General features: G+C 49.0%; 1 protein-coding gene across 1 annotated transcript; it reads right to left on the reverse strand.

Moving 5' to 3' along the window:
* Positions 1 to 1,280: 1,280 nt before the first annotated feature.
* On the reverse strand, positions 1,281 to 6,669 carry Cst7 (cystatin F). Its single transcript, XM_013355173.2, has 2 exons — positions 6,505 to 6,669; positions 1,281 to 1,510 (listed from the first exon to the last, which is right to left on the reverse strand). Exons 1-2 carry the CDS (start codon positions 6,593 to 6,595, stop codon positions 1,281 to 1,283), a joined length of 321 nt encoding a protein of 106 aa, XP_013210627.1. The 5' UTR covers positions 6,596 to 6,669.
* Between the last annotated feature and the right edge of the window lie 4,277 nt (positions 6,670 to 10,946).

The raw sequence follows: 10,946 nt of genomic DNA on the forward strand, positions 1-10,946 counted from the left end.
AGTGCTGTGGAGCTGGGCAAGGGGGAGGCATGCTCAGGACTTGCCAGAGGAAGGCTGTAGATGAGCAGATCCAGACTTCAGCCATCCCCCTTCCTTGCCTGCTGGCAGTGCCTTAGAGCCCTGTCTTAGGTGGCTGCTTTCTGCCTGGAACTCTGCGTTCTGGAGAAATGCGAGGGTGGGGTTGCCACAGCCACAGGGAAAGACCTGCCCTCTCCCTCTTTCCCTCTTTTCTGTTATCTCAACCTACGTAACAGCCCCCAGTCACCTGCCCTGGTGTTTAAATGGGTGTCAAGCCTGCTCACTTCTCCACTCCTGTGGGAACTAATTATTTTGACCTTCTCCTCTTGGACACAGCCATGACTTAGTGCTTTTGTTGTTTGTGGTTTCTGTATGGTTGGAGGAAAGTCCCTGAGCTTTTGGTCCCAGTCTTAAGCAAGTAGTTTGTGAAATAGCCTCCAACATCACGAGAATACGAAGGAGAATGCTCATGTCCCTTGTGGGGGACCTTGGGCTCTTGGGCCCAGAGATCTCATTGTCTGAGGCTGGTCCTTGGATTGCTGAGAATCCCTTTCTAATAGAACATTGCACTCTTAAAAAGTTTATAGTTGCCAAAAGAAGAGTCTAGAAGCCACCCTGATGCCGTAACCCAGATCAAAAACGAATGCTGTAAAGCCATCCTCCTCCTCAGAGCAGCGCCTTTCTGTAGCCTTTTCCCTGCAGGCTGCAGCACAGTCTTCTAAAGCCAGCTTGACATGTCAGCAGGGTCTGCACGGGCCCTTTATGTACAGCCAATGAGGGGTTGCCAGGCATCTCCCTCCTGACGTTAACACTTGGTTTTGGGACACAAAGGCTGTCCCCTTTGGGGTACCCAGGGGAGGAAAGTTCGGAGTGGATATAATCAGTTACTAGGAAGGCTGACTTTGAGTGGTGAGTCTTGAGCAGGCTGGAGGAAGAGTGAGTCTGTGGGTCTGAGAAGGGAGTTGGCCCAGCTCTAGGAGGAAAATGAATGGATCCAGTGGGAAAACAGTACAAAGGCTTTGTGGATTATGAATGAGGGATAAAGACAGGAGATGGCCCAGCCCCTGGACCCTGGTAGGGCAGCTCCTATTAGTCCTGCTGTGCCCTCCCTGCTGGGCTGTCGGCCTCTGCGTACCCTTGTAGGGCCCTTATTACTCTGCTGCCATTTCTTGTTGCTATTGATGGACTCTGGTGGTTTTACTAAGAAAAGGTCCCCAATGCTCAGCTCTGAGGGACACTGCCCCGATGCTGTAGGTAATATGTTATGTGACCCAGTTTGCCAGAGCAGTCCTGAGGTGGCAGCTCTTGGTCCTCCGCACCTGTACCAGGGCCTTGCTGACCCGGGACTCCTTGAACAAGAAGATGTCATTTGTGGAGTTGTTGAACTTTTCCACACTGTGCCTGGCTGCCTTAAGCACTTCTGAGTCATTGGTCTTTATTATTTTGGGAAATCCTGGCTTCACACTGGTGTTCAAATCTTTGCAACAAAAATCTGAAAGAAACAAACGAACCAGGAAAAGACATTGATGTCAGTGAAACACTAAATCATGGGTCATGTCTCATCCCCTGGTGGTACCCACTCCTCTCAGGGTTTTGGCCCTCGCTCCTCCTCCACCTTCACCTGGTGCCTGCCTCCTGTTTACTCCGCCACCAGAATATTGTGTATACTCATTATGTTCTTTACCTGACGCTGAGGACAGACGCCATGGACTGTGCAATAGCATATATAGTTCCTGTCTCCTAGTCCCTGCTTACATGGCTTTTTCCAGAACCCAGGTTTATTCTCGACATGGGTCCCCAGGCAGTAGAACTCCAGACAGGAAATGTGTTGATATGCCCAGACTGGGTTTTGAGGCTGGCTGTACTTCCCCCCTGGTGACCCTCTGCAATCTTCCACCTTCTCAGAGGGGCCTGCGTCTTTGTTTGCTTAGATACACCTGTGACCCCATTGCCTCTTGTGCACTGGCTCCCGGGGTACTGGTATACAGATCTCCCTCCTGTTGAGGAAACCGTATCCCTTGAGTTTTGGGTCTAGAGTCTGGTTTGCTGTGGGTGTGAGGGGTGGTCAGCTGCTTTCTACCTAGACCTGTTTTCCGGCACCAAGGAGTTCATATATGTGAGTAAAAAACTGGAGAATGGTATAAGGGATGTCTATGTTATGGCCAGGAGGAACTGGAATCCCAGTTCCCAGAGGCATGGAGCTAATGGGTCCTGAAGACCCACCTCACTGGAGACCCTGACTCATCCCTTGCCTAGCTCATTCATAGGATCAGTTCCCAGGATCCCAGCTGCCAGGGTGGCCCAAGTCACGGGGGGCAGGGCTTGGCTAGGTGTTTGCATTCGCCCACGTAGCTTCAGAGTCTGGGGTTTATCATCAGGAAAAGAATCAGTGAACCAGTTGACTCCCTACAACAAAAAGTGGCTTGTGGTTCTTAACATTTTGAATTTGAGTTTCTCTTTTATTTTCAACTTTTTCTTCAGGGGTCTGGGGTGAGTTGCCCATGAAAATCAAAAAGGGCTGCTGAGATGGCTCAGTGGGTCAAGGCACTTGCTGCAGAGCCTGCTGAGCTACATTTGATCCTGGCAGGAGAGAACCGACACTCGGACGACATGTGAAGTAGTCGTCCACATGTGCCCACACATAAATAAATACGTGAATACAATTAAAATGCGATACAAACAAAAAGCCCAAGGGTAGTGGGGGATGGGATAGAGGGCCTTCATTTGCTGAGATACTAGTGTGTGGGTGGCTACAGCTGGATACACCAAGATGAAGGTGCTGGCTGTCGTGGCTGTTATTATAGCAACTGTAGATCCCAGGTTCCCTTTGAAGACAAGATGCTCCTCCATCCCAGTGATTGAGTAGGTGGATGCTGAGGCCTAGTGGAAATGGAGGGAGAAATGCCTTTTACCTTGGACTGTGGGTTAGGAATTAATACTATAGGTCGGTGACAGCTCAGGATCAGAAGGCAGGAGGGTCTGGGCCTCACTGGAAGCCTTCTGTGGAGCTTTGGGGGAAGGTTTCAGGATCTGAGGCCAGGGAAGAAGCCGTGCTTAATATTAAACATGGTCTTTAAAGCAGGCTGTTCATGTGGCCGCTAGAATCTTGATGCCCAGGGTGGGGGGAGAGGGAGCTGGTCAGGCCTGCTGGTCCTTCTCCAAGTCACACCGAATATGAGAGGTGGAGGTAGCTCATGTCAGCAGGGAGGTCCTTCAGATGTCAGCGATCTGTCAGAACCTCGAGTGAAGCACTAGAGACGGCTGTTCCCATTGCTTATTAGGAGCCGAATGGGGGGAGCCTGGACAGTACGGCAAGCGTCACCTGCAGCCCGCTCTGTGCAGCCCACTACAAGTGGAGGGGAGGGTGGAAAAGCAGAAGAGTTGTGGCCTGTGGGACACAGGACTTTGCGGTGTCCCATTTTGTGAGCAGGCAGGGTTTCCAGGAAAAGGCTCCCAAGCTAGAGACACAAGATTCAGTTACAGCTTGTTGCTGCCAGGCTTTCTAGGCATGGGCCATTAAAGCCCTTTATCCTTAAGAAAGTAGAGTGCTCGTCCAGTAAGGCTTTGTGACTGGATCAAGTCTGTAGATTGCCCATAGCTGGATCCTACAGTGTCCTCTGGACTGTCCCAGCATCCTCTCTGGCTGTTTATGATGTTCATAGAGTAGCCAAAGGAAGTCTGAGGACTGGGAGGGCTCTGCCTAGCTGCAGGTGAGTCACCCATGTAATGTACCTCTTAGGGTCCCCCACCCGTACCAGCAAACCCCCTCAAGTCTGTGTCTTTGTTATGAGTTCTGTGGCTCATTCTTATGCTTCGAAACCCTGAGCTGTGAGGGTGGGGTGGGCTTCTTTGGGGCACTATTGCCGCCTCATGCATGGACACTGGAACTTCATAGGATTAATTTTGTCTTTATTAACGGGGACACAACCAGTGTTAGAATCCCGGCTGTTCTTATTGACTCTGCTGACGTGTGCAAGCAACCTTTTTGAGCTTCCATGTTCCATCTGTAATAAGGCTGATGACAACACTGACCTCAGGGTAAGAATAAACGAGGCAGTTGGTATGAAGCAATAGTGCCAGTGTTATTCAGTACCATGTCAGGTACAATATGGCCACAGCAGGGATTTCTGAGGACAAAGGTAGTCACTGAAAATCCTAGCACACAGGCTGGGCCAGTAGTTTGCTCAGTCCCAGACCCAGCCTGCACCAGCTTCTAGAGCCTTCTAGGGGAATCTGTCATCCCCAGGCCTAGTTATGCCCATAGTCCTTGCTCTGCGGAGCAGGTGGCGGCATGACTCTGAGTTTCTTGCCTACGCAAACAAACCTCCTACTGGAGAGGGGCATGGGATGAGGGAGAGGGGCTTGGGATGAGGGAGAGGGTGAGCAGCAGCAGGGAACCTACTTCTTGGAAGAGGTGACACATTGAGAAAGAAGGCTCTCCATTCTCACCAACAGCCAGTGAATGTGGCAATTTCCTAAATTCTGAAGACTGGGGATACCTCCCTGGGCCCTGCATGTGGGTATGGACAGTTTAACTCCTGGGCACAGAACGAAGCCATGTGCTCAGATCAGACATAATCAGCCTCCCTGTTGCCTTTGCCTTGGACTCATAGAAGGCTCTAGAATTAGACAGGAAGTAGGGAAGGTGGTGTGTGTGTGCGCGCGTGTGTGCGTGTATGTGCGATGACCATCAGCCAAGGTTCCCAGCTGTTTTGAGTCCTGAGAGAGGGGCCTGAGCATCCCCCATGTTGTGGCTGAGGCCCTTACTGGAAGTGTCAGGAAGGGTGGTACCTGTGGGTGAAGGTGGTGTTCATTAACACAGCAGAGGCAAGGCCTGACCACAGACTTGCAAGCAGGGGTGGGTATGGTTGGGAGTACTCCAGGCCTCTGAGCACTTTTGAATGTTATCACGAAGCCATATTTTTTCTAAGACTCTCAGGTCAGAACCAGTTTACTGGTCACTTCAAAGGGCAGGCTGGACGTTCAAAAATCCCCAGATGGTAGGTAGGGGGCCTGTGGTGGTGTTCTCAGCTTCCAGTGTGAGGGTGGTGTTCATTTGGGTCTGGAGCGGAGAGGACAGAAGCGGATAGCCCAGAGAAGCTGCTGTGGGCAGGAGGAGTGGGGAGGACTCCTCTCTGCCTCACACCAGTGGGAAAGTAACTGGTAGAGACAGGGAACTGGCAGCTCTCAGATCTCTCCCCGAAAGGCTGCCCACCGGTATTACCGATCACACTGTAGATGTGGTGGCTCTGTTAGGTGAGGTCCCAGAGGAGGCAAGCACAGCATTTTCCAAACACTGAGTATGAATAATGAAACCCGGGACAGGTGAGACAGCTGGCGCCAGTACCCTCCCCAGACCTCGCTCATAGGCTAAGAGGGCTTTGTAGAACGCCCAGATTCTGCCTATGTCTCTCCCTGAACAACTGGGACAAAGGAACGGGGTGGCAGGAGGGGCTTCCTAGCAAGCGTGAAGGCTGCAGGGAGCAGGGCACAGGGAGGCAGGGTCTGCGGCCTGACTTATGCTTCATCTGTCTCTCCCACCAGTGCTGTTAACTACCTGTTTGTCAACCGCCCCTGGCCTGCCATGCTTGTGCCTGCCTCAGAGCAGAAGCTGCCCCCTCCCATTCTTGTGCTATTTCCACAGAGACCGATTCACAGCAAACATATCGGGTCTTGAATTCTGAGGCTGTGCGCTCTACAGACACTCCACTGACTTCTTGACATCTGATTTGCTACTTCATATGGGGGGATCCCACATTCCTGGTGTCTCTTAGGGATTCCCTTTCACTGTGTGTTCCCAGAACCCTTGGCCTGATCCCCTATGACTAGACCTAGCCTACTTCAGACAGGAAGAATAACAGAAATCTTAGGCCTATGTGTGTGCTGTCCTCCTTTGGCGGGAGATGGTCAGCTATCAGCCTTCTTGTGCATTAGAGGCAGGGCCCCCAAACTTAATCTATGTGCTGAATCTGCTTGCAAGGGTAGATACTATCCAGCTCTCTGTGGGCAAACAGACATTCATGGCTGGGCTAGCAAGTCAGCTAACTTGCCTGTGCCTCAGCTTCACAACACAGGCGACCTCCACCCTCACTGGCCACTATCATGCTGACTGCGGGAAGGATGAGTGTCTTATTGGGGTCCCTGTAGGAAAGTCACAGTCAGAGAGAAAAGCTTTCAAATACAGGCTGTTTGACCGAGACCCCTTACCTCTGCCTCTGTCTGTCTCTCTGGTGAGCCCTAGCCCAGAACAGAACAGAAGCTGTTCTCCCGATTCCTGCGGCTGCTGCTATGTTTAATCTCTCATATCTACTCAGCTTGGAAGTAGCTACTGCTGGGATCCACAGCCTCTTGCCTAGGGTCTTTCCCAGGACTCTAAGAGTGTCCTGGAAAAGTTGCGAAACTGGCAGGCTAGGGTCCCCATGCCTCCACTACTACACGATGGTCAAGACAGCACCCTGAGGTAGGACCAGATGACCCCTCTCTTACCTGGGGAGTGTGTCTCGTGGGAGTCGGAAGTCAGGCAGCAGAGGGCAAGCAGAATGGCCAGCCACATGGTTGACTGGGTGAACAGCAGCATGTGGTGGCCAAGGCTGACTGACGGGGTAGACGTGCTTGGCAAGCAGAGCCCTAGGACCAAGGCAGGGTGGGATATCCTTGATGGGGGCGTGGTTTCTTGTTGAATCATTTTAACCAGAAGCACTTCATCTCCAGGACTTGGGGCCACAAGAACAACCACTTCCTATAGAGAAGTTGCCAAGTTGTGATCATTTGCAGGGGGAGGAGGAAGAGAAGTGAGACCCGTGAGCAAAGCACCCTCCCTCCTGCCGAGGGGGAGAGGGAGTTTTCCACCGCCCACCACACGCAGGAGATGCTGGTGTAAAGAACCCAGGGGATTTTTGGAAGCAGAATCACTTGACTCTCCTCTAAATTTACAGCCACCCCTGCCCCCTGCATTCTGTCCTTCTGAGTAGCCCTCCTCGAGAAACAAGAAACCCTGTTGCCCTTGGTATGAGTGGCTTCACCTGCAGGGAAGCTGTTCATACTTCCTGGAGTTCCCTAGGGGGAGCATTAGCATGTAGCTTCTGTACCTCTGACAGAAACCCCACACTGTGTGAGCTGAGTTACAGATCACGGCCCACTGTAGGCTCAAAGCCGTGCAAGGAGAGGAAATTGTGTGGACAAAGGTCTTATTCTGGCCATGACTCTACTTCCTGCCCAGCCCGTGGTTTGGTGTAGCCAGCTATCTAAATCTAAACCCAAGCTTTGCTTCGTGACACCTGCTGTCACTAGACTAGGAACCCATGTGCCTCAGTTACCTCCCGGGAAACTGCTGGAGTATTGGGAGCCTTCTTAGTATAAAGCAGGAGTGGAGCAAGCTCTAACTGGTCTCAGTGTGCAGAGGCACATTCACCTCTCAGAGCTAGGCGAGAAAGGTAGCTTGGAAGGATGCCTGGGTCTCACTTGCTCCTGAGGAGGCCCATGGGCCTCTCAGATGGCCTGACATACAGATGTAATCAAATCCCTGGAGCTCAGGGGGAAACTCTGCTCCAGGGGAGTCCTGCTGGGTTCTACTGAATTCCAAACAGAGCAGCCAGGGTCTGTGGGACATGGACAAGCTATATAGTCTGAGCTCCCAATAGGTTTCTGGGTGCATTGAGGTTTGTTGTTTGTGGAGTTTGGTATTTCATGCTCTGCATAGTGGGTGATGTTCAGTAAGTGGTGGCTGTAATGGCAGCCCCCGTGGCCCTTCCCTGTTGTTGGATACTGTTTGTTCGTTCCTGGCCACTCAGACCTGAAATAACCACACAGAAACTATATCATATGCACTACTCTTTGGCTAATAGCTTAAGCATATTTTTAGCTAGCTCTTACATCTTATATTAACCCATTTCTATTATATTTTATCATGAAGCTTGTGGCCTACAGGCAAGGTTCTGATTGGCAATTCACGTCTTTCTCCTCTGGCGGCTGCAGTGCGTCTCCCTAACTCCACCTTCTTTGTCCCAGCATTCAGTTTAGTTTCCTCGCCTAGCTCTATTCTGCTAAGTCACTGGCTGAAACAGCTTTATTCATTAACCAATAAAGACAACACATATACAGAAGGACTTCCCACACCACTTCCCTGAATGGCTTTGAGATCCTCAGTTTTGGCTGCTAGGGTCTGGGACACAAGATCTCCAATGTATATGGGATTCACTGCTAGTGCTAACCTCAGTTTCAAACGTCCACTGCGGGGTTGTATATCAGAGCATAGTCCCAAAGGATAGGAGAGGGCTTTTGTATTTCTAGTAGTAACCAGAGCATCAGTGGTCTAAGTGGGAGCTGGCAGTAGATCACGCAAGACTGGCTGCTTGGTCTTCACATTGCTGGACAGTGTGATGCAGTAAAAAGGACATATCCAGGGATTTGAGTTCCCAGCTCATGTGCTACATAAAGGGCCAGAAAGCTTCTGTGGAGTCGTAGAGGAGAGCTGTCTCCTGTAACTGTAAGGCTAAGATTGCTGAAAAATCACATACACAATCTCATTTCCCAGTTGTCTGGATTGAAGTTCCAGCCCTGCAGGAAGCTTTTGAAATGAGAACATTGATGTGAAAGAATGGGATCCTGTGGGTTGGGATGGAGGATATGGGAAAAGTCCAGTGGAGCAGGGATAGTGAGTCCATGAATTCTGATGGGTCTTCTTTGCCAGTGAAAGAGGTGGTATTCTCAGTGGGCCAACACTGGGTACTGAGCCTGAATTAAGGTCAGCCTCTGTGAAGTCCCTGAGGTACCGGGCCTGTCCTTTGGTCAGCATGCAGATAGCATTCTGGGTACTAAGCTCATATTCTGATCAGTGTGGGTCATCCCCTAGTTACTGGATCTACACATGCATAGGTTGCATAGTGCAAGTGACCCTGTAGGTTCAGGTCTTGTGGCACAGGGCCTGGAGTAGGCCAAAGTGTGAGGGTACCTCTTGGTTCTGGGCTTTAAGTAGACCAGCCTGTAATTACTGGATCCTGGGCCTTCAGTTGGAGGCAGTGTGCACATGGGCACCTGGGTATTGACTTTAAACTGAAAAGCATGCCCTTAAGGCAAGTCCAGTACCTATGGAGTCAGCTTCCTTGCTGAATTCAGAGCAGGTATCTTATTCTGAGAGTCGCTAGAAACTGAACCCCATGTTAGGCCCAATATTCAGGGGTCAAGCTGCAAACTGACCACCAGAGTACTGACTGTTACTTGTTTAAGATATTCTACTTATGCAGCTCATTTAAAAATGTAAAGTATTAGTTAGTCCTCTAAAGATATTGAGGATAACAAAGAAATATCATCTATAACAGTCAAATTTATAGTCATGTTAGATATATCTTCTAGACCATACCAAGATATATTTTAGATAGATGGTCTTCAAACACTTTAAAGACCTACAGAATATGATATTTAAAATATTTTGTTAACATAGGGCTTTTCACGACAATGAGATTGTTTGCTCCTGTCATCACTGATCTACTTCATAAAAGGATGAGCATTGAAGAAACTCCATATGGAGTTTACTTTAAATGAGGCAAAACTAGTCATTTGAACAAGAAATTGCTTTTTCCTTGAATGCTGACAGTTTGCTGTACAAACTGGACATGCAAGACAGAAAGAAAAATGACAAACTTTGCCAAGATAATGCAAGACAGTTCTTTGAAATTCCTGCTTTATAGAAAAGTCTGTCAGATATTCTAGGCCTGTAAGCCAAAGATTGGATGGCCCCAAATTACAGAGGAACTTTGGGTGACTGTCCAGGCAGCAAGATGTCTCTGTCATTTCTATAGTTTTGGAATGACTTGTACTTTACTTCCTGTTTACTCAAGTAGTATTATATACTTCTGAGGTCCTTGATGAAGTTAAAGACTATATAGTTATGCCTTTGCATGGTTGTAAGAAAAGGTAAATTAGGTACAGAGCTTTGGACTCATCAAGATAGAATAAATAATGGAGTATTTTCTCCAAATATGCCAAATACAAAGGGCTGGGCATTGTAAATGCAATTCTTACCTGATACTTGTTCTTATTGTTTATAGTTTTATTATGTTAGAGTTAAAAATCTTTCCTTTTTCTTTAGACAAAAAGAGGGAAATGTTTTGGAATATTCCTTTAAACTCTGTGACGATGTATCACTGTGACTGATTTAATAAAAAGCTAAACAGCCAATAGTTAGGCAGGATTTTTGTGGCAGACATCATGCTGGGAAGAAGCGTGGAGAAGTCAGACTGATGCAGAACGAGTCAGACACACAAAATGGGACAGAGGTAAATGCTATGTGGTAGAACGTAGAGTAATAAAAATATAGGCTTATTTAAGTTATAAGATCTAGTTGGGAACAAGCCTAAGCTATTGGCTGAGCTTTTATAATTAATAAAAAGTCTCTGTGTGGTATTATTTGGGAGCTGGCTGGCAGGAAAGAAAAATCCACCTTCACTTGAGGTATCATTGTAGGCAGCTGCTTTGGTACTGTTCCTGTATTTAGGACAGCAAGAGAGATGCCACGTGGGTATGACTCTGATACCATCCAGCAACCTCAGAGGTGTTTCTGTGGTGGGTGAGGAGCCTAGACCCCTGTCCAGCACACTCAGGTTCCTCTGTGGTAGTCTAGATACCCAGGTTATCCTCCACTGCACTGTGGACCTTCTGGGATGGGTCACTGGGCTTTTCAGGTTGTATTGCTGGGTTTTAGCTGTTGTTTCCCTTTTAGTTTTGACTTGTCGCATGGTCCTGAAGTGGACACAAGCGGTGGTGATTTCTTTGAGTTTGACAGAGGCTTTCTCTCTCCATTCAGGTGGACTTTAACTCAGGAGCGCTGCAAGCTCATGGTCCTTTAAAGCTTCCATAGACAACTCCAAGTTCTCGTGTGAATCTGAGGAACGAAATCCATGGACAAGAGGGTGGGTTTAAGAAAGTAGGTT

The sequence above is a fragment of the Microtus ochrogaster genome, unplaced genomic scaffold (genome assembly GCF_000317375.1).
Source record: "Microtus ochrogaster isolate Prairie Vole_2 unplaced genomic scaffold, MicOch1.0 UNK100, whole genome shotgun sequence".
NCBI lineage: Eukaryota > Metazoa > Chordata > Mammalia > Rodentia > Cricetidae > Microtus > Microtus ochrogaster.

Excerpts from the sequence above, each read along its gene's own strand:
- Cst7 (XM_013355173.2), bottom strand. The coding sequence starts at position 6,595 with ATGCTGCTGTTCACCCAGTCAACCATGTGGCTGGCCATTCTGCTTGCC. Across the intron at positions 1,511-6,504 it reads CCACGAGACACACTCCCCAG|ATTTTTGTTGCAAAGATTTG; the intron begins GTAAGAGAGGGG and ends TGTTTCTTTCAG.